Here is a 16,806-nt window from a genome sequence, read left to right on the forward strand (position 1 = left end):
CTGCAGTTACTGAAATTCCCCACCAGGCTATCAGTTTTGGGGGAGGAGCCGTGTCTTTATTCCCACCCACCCTGCTTAGCCGGCACAGTGCCAGGCCCCCACTCAGTCCGTGCCTGCTGACCCCAGTGGATGTTGGAGCGGGTCCCCCGCACTCCCTGGATCCCGGTCCCCTCCTCTCGACAACACAGGGGCTGCGCCAGCCAGCCTCTGAGGCCCACAGCCCTGCAGCTCCAATCAGCCCATGGCAAAGCCAGATGGTGCCTCGCTGGCAGGGGCAGATGAGAGCACACCTGGCCAGGGCAGGGAGGGGACAGAGGCAGCAGGGGGTGGACAGGATAGTGTGTCACCTCCTGGCCACACTGCACCCCTCAGGGATGTAAGAGCTGGGGCAGGTGCTGTCCCCAAACCAATTGTAAACAAGGCAGAGGACAGGCTGTGATTTCCCTAGGCAAACAGGAGAAAACAAACTGGAGCCCCACCCCACAGACCCACTGGTAGAACTGCGGTGGGGGGGTAGGGGGCAGGGCTGCTGCTGCAAACTCTCCGCGGGGAGGGACAGGCTGTAAGCCCCATGCTAGAGCCAGGCTGGGCCTGGATCACTGTGGGCAGAGGCAGGGAGCTCCTCCTTGTACAAGTCCCTGGGAACCAGTCCCTGGGTCTTAAATGGTGATGTTCCTGCAGGGCAGAGACCACGGGTAAAGCATTTGTGTGTCCTCGTTTCTGAGCACACTACCGGGACCCGATTCACGCTCGCTCACTCACTTCATGAAGCTGTACTGAGCACCCATTACACACCAGCCTCTCTCCAGGCACTGGCGATACTGCATCCTACAAGACGGACCCCACCCCTGTGCTCAGAGTGTGACCTTGGAGCAGTCCATTCATCTGTAGATTGATGGGCTCCGACTCCAGCTCCTCTCACCACCCCCCTGCAGGGCTGGAGGACCTACCATCACCTCTTCTCACCTCCCAGAAGGCTTCCCTGAAACTCCCCCAGCTTCCAAGGAAGACTCCACCCACACAGGCCTCCCAGTGAAACCCCACTGTCACCCGACTATCTGCTGCCCTCAAGGCCCAGGACCCCCTGGAAGATGATGGACACATCCCTACTCCCAACAATGACCCCCACCCACCATTCCAACGTCTCCAGGCCGGGTGAAGAAAGGAGAAGGAAATGGCTATTTCTTTTTTTTTTTTTTTTTTGCGGTACGCGGGCCTCTCACTGTTGTGGCCTCTCCCGTTGCGGAGCACAGGCTCCGGATGCGCAGGCTCAGCGGCCATGGCTCACGGGCCCAGCCGCTCTGCGGCATGTGGGATCTTCTCGGACCGGGGCACGAACCCGTGTCCCCTACATCGGCAGGCGGACTCTCAAGCACTACGCCACCAGGGAAGCCCGGAAACGTCTATTTCTTGCATGTGTATTATCATTTTTATTATTAACCAAAAAAGGCAATTCAAACAGTGATCAAACACCCTCCACAGGGTGGGAAAGTAAAACAACATGATGCGTCTTTCTACAGCCTCATTTTGGGCTGCTTTGGACACCTCCACCCTGGTGCCAGCAATGCCACCCTGGCTCCAAGCACTTTTACGGGAGCTTCAGACCCCACCGCCCCCATGTCCCGCTGACTCTCGGGGCTGGTGCTGTCCACCTCACCCTGCCTTAAGCAGTAACTATTTCCTGAGCACCTGTCCTGAAGGGTGGGGCTAAGACTGGACACTGGTCAATTTAATGGGAGGTGAGGGCAGAAAGTCAGAATGGGGGAGGGAGGGCTGACCATACCAGAGACTAGGGGTCACCAAATGGTCTCAGAGTGGTTCCTACCCCTGGGGACCTGGATTCGAAAAGTAGACAGGCCTAAGAGACCCAAAGCAATCGGAGACCCAGGAAACAGATAGCTCTGGCCTGGGTAGCTGCAAAACAGTAGGTTATCAAAGTGGGGTCCCAGGACCAGAAGCGTTAGCATTACCAGCAAACGTGTTAGAATTGCAAATTCTAGACCTATTGGAATTTGCAGACCTACTCAATTAGAAACCCTGAGACTGGGGCCCAGTAATCTGTTTTAACAATCCTGCAGTTGATTCTGATGCCCACTCAAATTTGAGAACCACTGTCCTAGAGACAGGGCTTTAGAATCATCAGACAAAATTTTCTTTTTTCTTTTTTTTAATATTGATGCCTAAGCCCCTCCCTGAAGACTCAGGTGCAACAGTTTTTTTTTTAAAAGAGCTCCCCAGGGCATCACAACATCCAGCTGGAGCTGCAGATGGAGCAGTCCCCTGGTCTCCTGGAAGGGTGTGCCGTTATGGACAGAGGATTTTGCCTATAGGGAGGGGAGTAGGGGAGGGGTTGCCAGGAGAAGGGACCAGCATGAACAAGGGCTGGGACAAGGGAATATGGACCATGGGTTTCTGGATAGTCTGTTGGAATTCCTGGATTAATCCCAAGGCATCACATTTGACTCTGGGACCCCACTGTGTGGAAAGAAGACAAGAAGGTGGCCTGGCCCCAAGGAAGCTGGACAAGGGTGGGGATGACCAGACCTAATTTCTCTTCCTCCTCATGCCCACACTTAAGAGACAGGAAAGAAAACTGGTGATGACTCTGCCTCTTGCTTCTGCCCCTCTCGGCTGCCCTCTGCTCTCACCCACTGCCCCCACTGCCCCATAGCCAGCAAAGCACTTCCTGTGGGGACGGTAAGTTCCACATCCTGCCTTATGGCTGAGATTTTATCTCTGCTTTTAATGGCATTGCAGACAAGGAGATCTGTATCTCTGGTCAGAGTGCAGGAGGGCCAGGCAGCAGGAGGGCAGGGGAAGGGCCTCTGGTCAGGAGTGAGTAGTAAGTGACCAGGCCAGATGCTATCCTAGGAGTCCCAAGGGACAGGGCAGGGAGGGGAGGTAGAGATGCTGCAGGCATGGCCAAATGTGCTACCTTGTTAATTGTGGAGACTGAGCAGGGTGTGGTACAACAGGGAGTGGTGGGGACTGTGGCCATGGAGTCTGCAAAGCCCCATATAAGGCATTTTGCTCGAGGCTGCTAGACCCACGGGAGAGGCCTGTTTGCAACCCATAGGTCTTTATTTCTCCCCTAGAGCTCTCTATGCCTCTATTTCCTCACCTGGAAATGAGAAATAAAGACATTATAGAAGTTAATTATGATAATTAACATTTTTTGAGCACAGCACTGTTCTAGGTCCTATACATGCAGCAAGCACCAACACACTTAGCCCTCCCTACAGCACTATTAGGTAGGTGCTACTATACTCCTCGATTTCTAGGTGTGGAAACAGAGACACAGTGCAGTTTAGCAGCTTGCCCAGGGTCACACAGCTGGTAAGTGGCAGAGCTGGGATTCCAAGCCAGGCAGCCTGGCCCTGGAGCTCATGCTCTAGGGTACACTTAGCCCAGCGCTCAATACATGGTAGCTATGGCTCTGTCCCAAGAAAAACTGGCTGGTCGCTCCACAGGGCCAGGCTTTAGCGAAAGCTCTACTGCGTGGACTTGGGCAGCACCTCCCCGCTCCCCTGCACCCCATACCCAAACCTTTCTGAAGCCTCTCCTGCCTTGGTGCCTTTGCGGAAGATTGATAGAAGGCTCGCACTGGAGGGGACTCCACAGATGATCTAGGTTCACAGATACGGAAACCGAGGCTGAGAGAGGCAGGGACCGGCCATGGATACATAGAGGGAGAAAATTTGGGCCACCTTTGCAGTCTACCACACTAATAAAGAGAAATAGGCAGGATGGAGGAGAGGGTTGAATAAGGGTGGGAATGGGTGCTAAAATGTGAGGCAGGTCCCAGGTCATGTCAAGGTATATTTTATACAATATCACTATAGGTATTTTGTGATACCACACGGCCTGTCAGCGCAGGGTGTCCTGGGTTCTTCTCAAGACTCCCTACTGTCCCCTTCTCACCCAATAGCCCCCCAGCCTTTTCTCCACATCTGATTAAACAAGTGCCTACTGAGGGCTTCACTGTAAGGGAATGTTTGAGGTAACCAAGGAGACCCAGGAAGCCTTGTCTGAACCCATCTCTTCCCCGGGCCAGGCAGGAGAGTTCTTGCCAGGGGTCCTTCGTCACCTGTGTCAGCAGCTCAGAAGAGCAGCCAGGAGACAGGTGTGTCCTGGGGCAGGGGCTTCAACAAGTCCCAACCCTGCTCAGAGCAGAAGACCCCGGAGGCGGAAAAGAAGGTTCCTGCACCACGACACACCCTGCCTTTTAAGACAGAACTCCTGGGAAACCCTGAAGTGGTCTTCTGCAGGGATTGAGAACATGGATTTTGGACTCAGTTGGGCCTGGGTTAGAATCCCTACCACTTCCAGGCTATGTGACTTCAGGCAACCTGCTTAACGTCTCTGAATCAGTATAATGAAAATAATAAGTACTACCCCATTCTGAAGAGTAAATATACAATAAATGTTGACAACTACTATTATGACTAACTTTCATTACAATATTGTTCTATTATAGCATAAAGAGATTCTATTAATGTTATCGTTACACTCTCTTAGACATGCATATACACAATTCATCTATATACACGTATGTAGATACCTATAACCTCATAACCTCATAACACACACAAACTCCCATCAATCACATACACCCCACACTGACATACAGAGCAGCACCCTGGACTCACCATGTACCAGGCACCTGACTCCTTACAGCGGCCTGTGAAGATTGTACATTTTTATCTCCCTCTTTTCAGATGAGGTTACATATATTATATGCAAAAACACCCACTGTATCCTGGGATGTGGACACTTCTGGCAGCTCTGGGAACTCTGAACTCCCTCCCTCTGTATCAGAGGAGGCCAACCCAATTTCCACTGTCATCTCCAGGGCAGCCCCAAGCTGGGCCCCAAGTGCTGACTGCCCTCCATCCCTAGGACAAAGGCCCAACCTGGCTTTCATGCCAGCTGCAGTTGGGGAAACCCCTGCTGCCTGCAGAAACCAAGATGACTTTGAAAAGGAAGAGACAGAAGCCAGGGGGTGGCTAGGCCACTCCCTGTGGGGGCAGGTGCTAAGTAACTCTATAAACTCTGGCTAATGATGCAATTACAGCCATAAACAGAGCCCCAGGAGGGATCCAGGCCAGAAGCCAGACCCTCAAAGGGCAGCCAGGCCTGAGAGGTGGGAAGCCCCTCCCACCTGCTTTCCAGCTGAGAGGCTGAAAGGGAGGCCTCACTGGCCATGGAGGTGAGCACTGGGTACTCCCATCATCCCAGAACCCTGGATGGGCTCCTGCCTGCCCTGGCCCACCCTCCTACCCACCTCTGACTGTGAGTTACCAGGCCATCAGCCCACAGAAGCCCAGGGGCTCTCCCTGGATTGAGTGCTCACCTGAGATGTCCTCAATCCCTGCACCCCTTCCATGGGACACAGAACCAGGAGACCTGGGTTCCCATTTGGCTGCACCTCACAGAGCTGAGTTGAGGACAAAATAGCACTGCAGCTGTAACAGGCCTTGTAAACTGTAAGCAACATTGGCTGCTCTCCCGCACAAGCGGAGCATAGAGTCACCCTAAACAGCCCTTCATTTACACTCTCTGGTTCCCGACTCACATCTAGAAGCCAGGAGGCAGGCAGAACGAAGGGGTCCAAGTGAATTCCACGGCTGGGGAAACTGAGGCATGGTACAAGCACACCTCAGACTACCAGGCAGGGCTCCCAAGGCAGCCAGCCCTTCCCCTCTCCAGCCTCTTCTGGCCTGGCTGTCTCTCTCCCAGACTGCGATCTCCCTGAAGGCAGGGCCTGGGAGCCATCTCTCAGGCTGGGAAGAGTGAAGGCCTCAGAGGGAACAAGCCAAGGAACCAAGAACTGCGATCTGATCTGAGGGCACCCACATCTGGCAGCCTTGGAGGACACCAGAGACCAGCCCCCTACCTTCCCCTCCACCCCCAGTTGCCCAAGAGTGCCAGGTCTTGGGCCGGTGGAATCTCAGCTAGCAGGGTCCTGAGCCCACATCCCAGAGGTGTCACTGGGGACCTGAACCGGCCTGTCCCCTTCCCTGCTCACCCAAGCACTCCTCTCTCAGGGTGGGGGGTGGGGTCTGGGCGGCAATTAACTGACACTTCCCCAGAGAACACTAAGCCAAAGCGCTAAAGTTTAGTCCAGAAACTGTTCGCGCAGAACCATCCCCAGAACGGACGGGCGGCAGGAGTGGACGGGGCATCTGAGAAGAACCCCGCGGTGAGGGGCTGGCTTGGAATGAGGAGGGGGTGGGGGAGCCCTGGGCAATGCGGGCGCTCGCGCAGACGAGCCCCGCCCCAGGCGCCCTCTCCCCCTCCCTCCCTTCCTCCCTCCCCCTGGGCGCTGGGCTGGGGCGCGCCGGGTGGCTTCAGCGCGAACCTGCTCGCGCAACCCTGAGCAGCTCGAGGCAGCCGTGCGTGAAGCCAGAACCCCCGGCGGGAGGGGGCCGAGGGGCGGGGGAGCCGAGCTGGCATCAGCCCGCTCCCTTCGAGGAGGCGAGCGCACTCGCTACGGCCGAATAGCTGAGCGGGGTACCGGGAGGAGGGGAGAAGAAGGAGCGCTGACTCGGGGGCGGGACGGCCTGAGGTTGGGCGGTGCGGACTCAGGGAATCGGGGGGAAGGGGGCGTGTTTTCCGGGATTCGGGACCGAGAAGAAGGGGGATACTCAGGGGGCGGGCAGATGGCTGGGAGCTCCAGGGAAGGTAGAAAGAGGGGCGTGCAGTGGGTGAGCTCTAGGGTTGGGCTTCCCTAAGGTCGTGGAATAATGCAAGGGGGAGAAAAAGACTGCGCTCAGGGATACCGGGAGACTCTGGCAGAGGCGGCTTCTTCAAGAGACCGAGGGGGAGGAAGGGACGGGAAGGGAGGGAAGGATGGTACTTCCACCCGCCCCCCCCCTCAGCTTCCAGCAGCCCGGCCCCCGGGGCGTGGCGCCGCTCCGGCCCTCCCATTCCCCCGGACCATCCAGGCAGGGCCTGGCCCGGCCGGACTCGGCCCCCGCACACCTCCCCTACCTCCGGCGCCCTCCCCCGTGCCACCCGCCCCAGCCGCGTCCGGTGGAGAAGAAGTGGGCGCCGGGCCCACACGCCCTCAAACTTCTTGCAAGTTCACTCCCACGTCTCCCGCCCCTTCGACACCCAGCTCCCGGGCCGGGAAGGCCCGTGCCCGCCACGGCCCCTCCCGCCTGGTTACATAAGGTCGCAGAGAAGCCGCCCCCCGGCCCGGGCCTGAAGGGAGGGGCTGAAGGGGCTCCCAAGCTCCGCGGGCAGCGCCGCCCCGGCCATGCGCCGGGCGTCCCGGGCTAGACGGACAGCGGGGCGGGTGGCAGCGCGGCGCACACGGTCTCGCTCCCCTTTCCAGTCGACACCCCCACCCACCCACCTGTCTCCCGGACCCACTGGATCGGAGCAGGGGAGCCTGGGTCGGGGGTTCCGGGCCCTCCGCGCACCCCTTGCCCCCCAGCGCTGCTCACCTAACTATGAAGGTCAATCCGTCCGCCGCCCGCGCCCCGCGGCTCCGGCAACTTGTCCCAAGTTCAGGTGTCCGGCCCGAGATATGTGCCAGCCACCCCCTCCCGGGCTCCTCAGGCTCCGCGCCACCAGGGAGGCCCGCCCCCGTCCGCCCTTCCTTCTGCCGTCGGCGCCGCCGCCGCTCCCTACGTCCAGCCGGCGGCCGCCGCCTCCGCTGTCACCGAGCCCCGCGCCCGGCGCCGGGGCTCTTGCTGTCACTCCGCACCCACTTCCCGCCGCGCCCGGCAGAGGGCAGCACCCTACCCCCGCGGCCCCGCCCCGCCCCGCCCCGCCCGACTCCGCCCCACGTCGGCCTGCCGCGGAGCCCGCTGGGAAGCGTAGTCCTCCCTGCCGCTCGGCTAGGCACGCCGGGATTTGTAGTGCCGCTCTGTGAGTTCAGGCCTGTACAGGGACTTGGTGTTTAATTTGGAAATTTTGTTCCACTTCGTTTCTACTCCTTTCGCAAGTTTTCTCTTTTCAATAAGTGATGTCCGAACCACACAGATCACCACAATACACCCTGTGGCCTATCTGACCCCAAGGAGAGGCTTGCAGCGGGCTGGCTTTCCTGGAGTCTAGGAAAGATGTAGGATCCCAGATGGTGTGCTGTTGCCATAGAAACCCCTCTGTGTCAAACCTCAGTTTCCCTCCTGGTTTGGAGTGGGGTACCAGACCTGGATCTTGAGCATAAGGGACAAGGTTGGTCAGCATGGTAAAGGAAATATGACTATAAAATAGAGCCCACCTCCCCTCTAGTTGTGAGTTCTCCGTTTATGTATACGCCCTCCCCACCTAGACCTCATCAGCCTGAGCTTGCAGGTACCCCCCACTGCCATGTTGCTGGACAGAAATTTCCTGACCTCTTTCGTGTCACCTTCCCCTGCTGGAAGTTACAGGGTGCTGAGCTATCATTCTTTACCTTTTCCTCCTCTTCCTCCTCCTCCTCCTCCCCATCCCCATACCGTGTCCCTCCCCGCCCCCCACCAGGTTTCCGGGTCTTTTTCTGGGAGGGTCCTATGGAGGACAGGAATGAAGTCCAGAAGGACAAGACCTCTTGCTCAGTTGGTTAGAACAAATGGGTTTGATTTTCATGTGATTCAAATAGCTATCCCTCTTGTCCATGGTTGAGAGCCAGCCCTTCTTTAAAGACAAGCCCTGGGACATAGGGGTCTGGGTTAAAATACAATAGGCATAACTCAGCCCAGATCTTCTGGAGCCCTCCTGGAACCTACTGGTGGCATCGGGTGATCTCTCCCTAAAGGATCCGTGACTGTTACAACTGTGTATCGGCATCCAGCCTTACTCTGAAAGCTCCTAGTGGAACTTGATCACAGATAAGGAGGAAGAGGCCTAGATTTAGGATACATTGGACCCCTAGTCACACTGCTAGTGCACATGTGTGGGGTCACTCTGGTGGTAGTTTGGTAAATTAGGTCAGCAGAGCATTTTGGATTGCCCATTACAAAGGAATGTCCTGCTTCCATGCCACTACCACAGTCTTCCGTCTCCAGAGAGAAGATGTGAACAGACTCCAAGCTTTGAGGGATGCAGGGCCTACCCCCAAGCCCTACCCTGTGCCCTATTTCTCTTAGGTTCTCAGTGACCCACTGCAAACCTCCTAGAAACTCAAGGAGAACATGGTGCAGCAGAGGCAAATGTGCCCCTGACTCTCATTGTCCCCATTGTCTGAGACCAGGGGCTGCCTTACAGGCCACAACTGCCCTCTAGAAACAACAGGCTGGCCGATATGGAGAAGAAAGATTTATTGTTAGAGAAAGTCCAGAGTCCAGAGAAGGGAGGCTACATGCAGAGAGGAAATGCAGAGAGAACCCCCTGTAGCCTGGGAGGCCCAGAGGGAGAAGGGAGCCTGGGCATCCATGCGCTGAGTCTAGGCGGCGGTGGCAAAGCCAACCCTGTTGTTGCCCAAGTCATAGACGGAGTAGTAGGACCTGAGGAAGACGTCCCCAAGGATCCACAGGGGCTGGCCGTTCTGGGAGGGCAGGTAGGTGACCTCGACCCCCAGCATGCAAAAGCTGTCGTTGTTCTGCACAACACAGAAGGGCAACACTCATTCATCCGCTCACACAGTGATGGGGCACTGCTCAGCCCAGAGCCCCAGGCCAGCAGCACAGATGCAGAAACAGGTGAGCCAAAGTTTCTGCCCTTGAAGGCTCACAGGCCAGCTGAGTCTCCAGAGCCAGAGCCGGGCTGGTGGGGGATTCTGGCGTGGCTGAGGGCAGGCTGCAACAGGCCTCCCTCTGCAGGGTCTCCTTGACTCCCTCCTGTTCCTGATTTGGAGCAGGTCAGCCTGGCGGTAAAGTCTTGGAGCGGAGCCAGACCAGCTTGGGTTCAAAGCTTAGCTTCACCCTGACTAGCTATGTGGCCTTGGGCCAGTTACAGAGAGTCTGAACCTCCAAGTTTTCGTTTGTAAAATAGGATCAGTATCTCGCTCATTGAATGTTGTGACAAGTAATCAGGGAAATGTAGACAAAGTGCTTCCCTCAGTGGCTTTACTCTCATAAGTGATCAACAAAGAGCCAGCTCCCCTCCCCCTCTAATTAATAATAATCATTAATAATAGGTGGCATTCTGCTCTTTCATAGCCTCGTTCCAGAGACGGGGGTTTAGAATCAATGGATGGGGAAAAGAAATCAATGCTGCAAGGCATCAGGAAATGGCGCGAGGTAAGGAGACCCAGCGTTTCTGGCTACCCACCCCTTCCTCCCACCCCTCACCCCCATCCCCCATCCCCCACCCTCCCGATGCAGGGGCCAGGGCTTACATTGAGGATGTAGGAAGCGGGTGGCAGAGGGAACTGCACACCATTGATGATGAACGTGAGGGTGGGCAGGCTCTGGATGTTGTTACAGTCCACGAGAAACTGCAGAGAGGAACAGGGCCCAGGATGCCTCATCTCCCCCCTGAGAGGACCTGCCAACCCCATCACCTCAGCCCCTCAGGACCTGAGCCTGAGCCCCAAGCCTGCTTTGGGACTGGAGGCTGCAACACCAGTACTGCTTGTGTTACACATGAGGACTCACGTGCAGAGGGTGGGATCTGGGGGGACCTGAGCATCTTTCTCACCCCCAAACATGACTCTTGCTTGAATTTTCCCCATGAGAGAGACTAAATCTACACCCCCTTCTCTGCAAGTGTCCTTTTAAAACACGCAAGTCTGTAGAAAGCATGGCCCATCAGTCCACCAAAGTTAGTGGGAATGCATTAATTAGGCAAACCCTTTGGTAGGCTCAGGAGGGGGCACGGGGCAGAGAGCATGGCCCTGTGGAGGTGAGGGAGCTGTGGACTGAAGGGTTATCCCTTGTCACTCATGGGCTTCGCAGCACAGTCTAGTTATTTCCCTCTTACTGCAAAGCCCGGCAGGTGTGTAACCTGTTTCTGCTAAGGGGCTGAAGCTCAGAGGAAATTCTGCCTAGTAGTGACTTCCCCACACCCTTTTAGCACAAGCATCTGGTCCCCTGGATCAGCCTTCGGGCCCCCAGCCAGCTCCCAGCCCCAGTCATCCTGGGGCCCCCACCTCCAGTGTCTGGGGGCAGCGAGAAGCACGGAGGCCAAGAATCAGGCTATTCCTGTGCTCCCAGGAAAACCCATAAATGCCCCCTGGCTGGCCTCCCCCAGGGAAGGGGCACACCTCCGCCACACGCACCTGTCCATACTGGTCCTCCTTGGCCCCTGTGGCCTGTAGAAGGGAGCTCATGAACTGCTGGGGCACGGTGAGCAGAGATGTGCCAGTGTCCACAATGGCCTGGCAGCCCTGGGAGCACCAGCCCGTGGCCTGGTCACCAATGAGGAACCTGAACAGTGAGGAGACGGGCGGCCTCAGCACCTCCCAGCTCAGGGCAGCTAGGGGATGAGCTGCAACCACAGAATCAAGGTGCACCTCTGGAAGATAAGGACTCTGCAGAGGCCAATCCAGCCATCCTCCTGCCTCATACCAAAGTCTGTCAAAGGCCTAAATGGCCTTGGAATGTCTCTCTAAAGAGTTCCAAGGATGGTTCTAGAAACACTGAAGGCCAGGGTTACTGATTCATTGTAAGTACTTCGAGCAAATTAGTCCCTCCCCATCACACACCCCAGTTTTCTAATGTCTAAGCCCCTAGGGTTGGACTACAGGGTCCAAAATGTCTGGGATTCCCAGTCCTGCCCCTTCGTATGTTGTCCCCACCCCACCCTCCTTCTCCAGGCCGACCTGGGTCTTGAAACCCCAGCTGAGGGCAGCTGTGGCTTTGCAGGAGCAGGTCTCTGGGGTCCTCTGTCCCCCTGCCACCCGGCAGTACCCGTGTGACATGAAGTGCCTCAGAGCCTGCTCTGAGAAAGTGCCCACACCCACAGGGCCCACCATAGACTCACTCCTCCATGCCAATCTGCCAGTACAACTCCTGGGTGACGGGGGCCCAGTGGATCTGCCCCGTGTACAGGCTGCTGTCCACACCTCCGAAGATGACTGCTCCCCCGTCCTGAAAGCCCTGCTGGCTGCAGGACGTAAAGCAAAAGTGAGTCAGGAAGTGGCTGTGGAAAAGGCAGGAAAACAGAGGTCCTGCCCTGGCTCCAGACTGGGGCTCCCTGAGGAGCGGCTGTGTCTCCCCTCAGACGGGGGCTCCCTGAGGAACGGCTGTGTCCACCCCCAGCCCCCGCCTGGAGCTCAGACTTCCCAGTGCCTCAGGCTCCCAGGTGCTCCACCAAGCGCTGCCTCTGGGGAAGCCTCTGGTCGTCTGGCACCCCACCCTGCCACACACCACGTTCTCCATTCCCTTTCACTTTGTGCTGCTGGTGGAGCGTGTCCACGGGAGCCTGATCCGGGCCCAGCTTGTTATTTTTCTGCTGGGATCGGAGGGAGGTAGGGCCCAGGTGGAGGGGAGGGCAGGGCCTCCCCTGTTAGACAGAAAACAAACCTGAGTGTGGAACTGGGCAGAGCTCCTACAGGCTGAACTGAGAGTACTTGTAAACAGAGGCCGGCAACCAACGTAACAGGATAATGTGGTTGAAAGATTTAGATGACTAAGCCCCAGAGAGTAGATATTGACTATCTCTAGAAGGTAGTGGTCTAATTCTGGAGAGGAAAGAAAGTCCACCCCAGGCCACACGCGACACCTCACCCCCCACCCCTCCTACTGCCTGGCACCTGGACCCATCCACATAAATCACTGAGTTGGCTCGTGTTTGTGGTAAGAATAACAACTTGTTAGGAGTTCATGGTGGACCTAGACCAGGAGACTCCAGGACCTGGCTAGAACAATAGATCAAAGGACATGAAGCAATAGATTTCTACACAAAAGAGGTGTCCAGGTAGAAGACATTTGGTCAGAAGGAAATGAGCTAACTGGGGCTCTGGGCAGGAGGTAAGCCCAAGGGGTAGCAATGCTCAAAGAAGGGTTCAGCTGGAGGAAGGAGAGATACTGTCGTGGCCAAGAAGTACAAAGAAGAGGCCGAGTGGGCAGGGACGGATGCAGGGGCTGGGGAGTGGAGGAGGAAGAGTCAGAAGCCCAGGAGGAAAAGCCCTGCCGAATATGCCTGCTGGGAGGCCTTCAAATCCCAAAGTGTTGAATCTCAGCCATCCAGGGCCACGGGGGGAATGGGCTGGGAGCTGGGGACCGCCAGGTGGTTCCTTACCTGCTGAGGTAGAAGCTGAAGACTGGGCTGGTGAGGGCACCCTCCTGCAGCATGCCCTGCAGGGCGGTGGGGGCCCCACCCATGGACAGGGCAGGGTAGGCCATGCCCATAATGCCATCGAAGTTCGCATAGAGGAAATTGGTACCCGGCTCCTTCTCACTCAGGCCGAACTCCTGGTTGGGGACCTTGATGCCCTGGACCTGGAGGGGGAACAGAGGATGGGAGATGACAAGTGTATCTTCACCCACCTCCCCCAGGCTCCCCCTCCTCAGACCCCTCAAGGGTCTGTTCTTTATCCCTCCTTTGCTTCTGCTGCCTCTCTTCTTGTCAGGTTTGCAAAAGCCACTTTCTCTTCCAAGAAGCCATCCCCGACCGCTGCAGCATTCCCCACCCCAGCCTTCTTTTTCCCGAGGCTTTAAGTTCCTTAAGGACCAGGTCATCCCAACCATTGTGGTGCCCTCGGTGCCTGGCACATGATGGCCCGCAGTGAGGGTTCAATGAGTGAATGGATGAGCTTTTTTTTTTTTTTTTTTTTCTGTGCCTTGTGGCATGCGGAATCTTAGTTCCCCGACCAGGAATCAAACCCATGCCCCCTACAGTGGTAAGCGTGGAGTCTTAACCGCTGGACCACCAGGGAAGTCCCTGGATGAGCCTTTACTGTACTGATTTTCTGGCCTGTACGGTAGAGCACTAGGTGTTTCCCATATTTTTCAGGGCCTCCATCTAAGTCTCCCCATCAGACAGTGAGGACTTTGAGGTTAGAATCCAGCTCACAGCCCCGGACTACCTTCCCCACATCTCGGTGTGGGGATGGGGGCAGCCGGCAGTATCACTCACTGTCAGAGTGTCATAGCCGAAGAAGCCGGTGAGGCTGCCACTGCCATACTGCAGGGAGAAGGTCTGCCCATTGGTGGAGTAGGTGGAGGACAGGCTGGGGTTGAAGCGGGTGTGGCTGGCTGCAAGGGAAGGAAAATTCGGGAAGTCAGGCTGGCCCACTCTCAGGCCTGCCGGGCTGCCCACCTTTCTCCCAGCCTGGGCTCACATCCTGGGGACTCAGCACTCCCCCCACGCCTCACCCCCCACTGGCCACTGAGTCAGGTGGTGGCCAGCTGACATTCCTGGCATTGGAAGACCCACAAGAACTGGCCAGCCTTGACTCCAAAGCCCCCTCTGACCTACAGAATCTTGAGATGCCCTAGGATGGTGACCTCCCTATGGGCAGGTTATATAGAATCTATTCATCTCCCTGACCCCCAGCAGATCTCCTGACACATGGCGAGAGCTGAGAAATTACTCATCGGATGAAGGAGTGAATGAACCTCCAGGACATCTGTGCATCCCCTGACCCTCACCTCACCCCGAGGAGAAGCTGGCCACACCAGGATCCTGAGATAGCCTAGGATGGAGCCAACGAGGGACCTTCTGGACTAGAGGTGTCAAGACCCAAACCCCAAGGCTTTGGCAGGGACCAAGGCAACCCTAGGAAGTGAACATCTCCTGTCTCCAAATACAACTACAGGGAGGGGACCACATCTATATCTTTCTCCCGTGTCCCTTGAGATACTCAGTAAGAACTTAGTAAATCATGGGGTGGAGTAGCATAGAAAGACTGTTGCAGTGTGGAGTGGGATGGAATGGCATTGCCCAGAGCAAGCAGAATGGAGTGGAGTGGGCGGGGCTGGGCTGGAGTAGGTGAAGGGATATGTACTGGCGAGCAGGGAAAGCAGAGGGGCCACCCAGCTCCATGCCCAGCTTCTTCCCTCTGGCTTGGGCATGTGCCACATGACCCTGGACCAGTCCCTGGTCCTCTCCAGGACTGCAGCTCTCCCCAGCAATCTTTATGAAGTGCGGCCCTTCCCCAGAGGGTGTCAGTGCCCTGCCCTGCCAGCCGCCCTCCCCTGCCCAACCTAGCACTCACTGCAGGCCTGGCTCTGGCAGTAGACAGAGGGCACCCACAGGTTGGAGGAGCCAGTATCAAAAAGGACCAGGAAGTTCTGTGGTGGGGTCCCGATGCTGATCTCACCAAAGTAGGCAGCCTGGGCGGGAGAGGGGGGACATGGACAGGCTGTTAGCACTGGTGGGATCCGGGGACCACCAGGCCCAGCCTCCTCCACGGACAGAGTGACAGAGTGACCAGCCCCACAGCCCGCACCAGAAGCAGGGGCCTGAGCCTGCCCTCCACGCTCGCCCAGAAACCACAGACCTTCGGTCCAAGCCCGCCCGGGGGCAGCTGCAAAGGTCTCTGTGGACTCAGCTGCCGGGTCAGCAGGGGCCCCTGAGTGCTCCGCCCGCCAATGAAGTCTCCGGGCTGGCAGGTCTGAGAGACGGGGGCAGGCCCCAGGGGCCGGGTGGGAGGGTGCAGAGAGGAAGGGCGCAGCTCACAGCCCAGGCCTGGCCTTTGGCAGCAGGGACATGGGGAGCCCCGGGGAGGGTCAGGACTCACGTCCATGTAGTCCATGGGCTCGGAGGTCACGCTGAAGTCATTAAAGCGGTACTTCTGGGCGGGGTCGTACTTGTGGGTCCTCAGGAAGTCCTCCAGTATCCCCTTCTCTTTCATGGTCTCACGGATGGACTTTAATTTCTTCACGGGGACTCTGCAGACGGGCTGGGGTCAGGGCAGGACCTCCCTCTTTCCTACAGAGGCTCTAATATCCCAATCTCTCTCTCTCTCCATCTCTGTTTGCCTCAGGCTCCCTGCTGCTCTGTCCCCCGGTGTCTGCGGCTTGTACGTGTCTGTGTGTCTCCCTCTTTCTCCATCTCTGTCTCAATCTCCGGTTCTCTCTGGCTTTTTCTCCCTCTGCCTCTCATTTTCTTCCTCTCTCTTTCTCTTTCTTTCAAAACTCTTCTCAGGGCTTGCTCTGAGATTCAGAAAACAACTGCCTTCACCCATGCATGCCCCCACCCCATCTCATGGGTCCTCATCCCACCCTGGTCCTCCACTCTCAGATATCCCATAAACACTTTCCCAGGCAGGGGAGAGGAACTTCAGACATTACCCTTTGTAGGATTTGTACATTTTTGTTCTGTTTTGTTTTGGTTTTGGTTTTGTTTTTTTTGGCTGTGCCGCGTGGCTTGCGGGATCTTAGTTCCCTGACCAGGGATTGAACCCGCGCCCTCAACAGTGAAAGCGCGGAGTCCTTAACCACTGGACGGCCAGGGAATTCCCAATTTGTGCATTTTTAAAAAAGATTTCAGAAGCACTTCCCTGGCGTCCAGTGGTTAACACTCTGCACTTCCACTGCAGTGGGAGCGGGTTCAATCCCTGGTCAGGGAACTAAGATCCCACATGCTGCACAATGTGGCCAATAAAATAAGATAAAAGTTTCATAGATGGCAAAGTTCACCCCAGAGAAAGTCCTCTGGTACAGTGGCTGTCAGGCACCTGGTGCCGGTTGGCTGTGACAGAGCACAGGACCAGGGGAAGGGCACTAGACTGGGGACTCAGAAGACAGGGTCCTAGTTCTGCCCCTGCAGCGACTTGTCTGGCCTGGATCAATCATGCTCCTCTCAGGATGCAGGGACAGTGGGGAGGTTGGCCTGGGTGGTCCGGAGCCCGAATCAGCTCTGGAACTGTATGTACTGAATTATGGGTTTCTGCCCACGTCCTCCCAGACCTGCTTGCTGCCATTGCCTAAGGGTCTCTGCGGGTCCACCCAGGCCTTGTTCCAGGCTCCAGAATTCCTGCTGCTT

At 56.8% G+C, this 16,806-nt stretch overlaps 1 protein-coding gene across 1 annotated transcript in view; it reads right to left on the minus strand.

Moving 5' to 3' along the window:
• Positions 1 to 9,239: 9,239 nt before the first annotated feature.
• Positions 9,240 to 16,806, minus strand: part of PGC (progastricsin) — an 8,914-nt gene continuing 1,347 nt past the window's right edge. The window contains exons 2-9 of the mRNA XM_007458201.1: positions 15,560 to 15,710; positions 15,035 to 15,152; positions 13,954 to 14,072; positions 13,117 to 13,316; positions 11,857 to 11,979; positions 11,153 to 11,300; positions 10,271 to 10,369; positions 9,240 to 9,532 (exon numbers count right to left, since the gene is read on the minus strand). Of these exons, the coding sequence (XP_007458263.1) occupies positions 9,377 to 9,532; positions 10,271 to 10,369; positions 11,153 to 11,300; positions 11,857 to 11,979; positions 13,117 to 13,316; positions 13,954 to 14,072; positions 15,035 to 15,152; positions 15,560 to 15,710 (1,114 nt within the window). The 3' untranslated portion in view covers positions 9,240 to 9,376. The remainder of the gene's footprint in view (positions 9,533 to 10,270; positions 10,370 to 11,152; positions 11,301 to 11,856; positions 11,980 to 13,116; positions 13,317 to 13,953; positions 14,073 to 15,034; positions 15,153 to 15,559; positions 15,711 to 16,806) is intronic.

This window comes from Lipotes vexillifer, unplaced genomic scaffold, assembly GCF_000442215.2.
Source record: "Lipotes vexillifer unplaced genomic scaffold, Lipotes_vexillifer_v1.1 scaffold4, whole genome shotgun sequence".
Classification (NCBI taxonomy): Eukaryota; Metazoa; Chordata; class Mammalia; order Artiodactyla; family Lipotidae; genus Lipotes; species Lipotes vexillifer.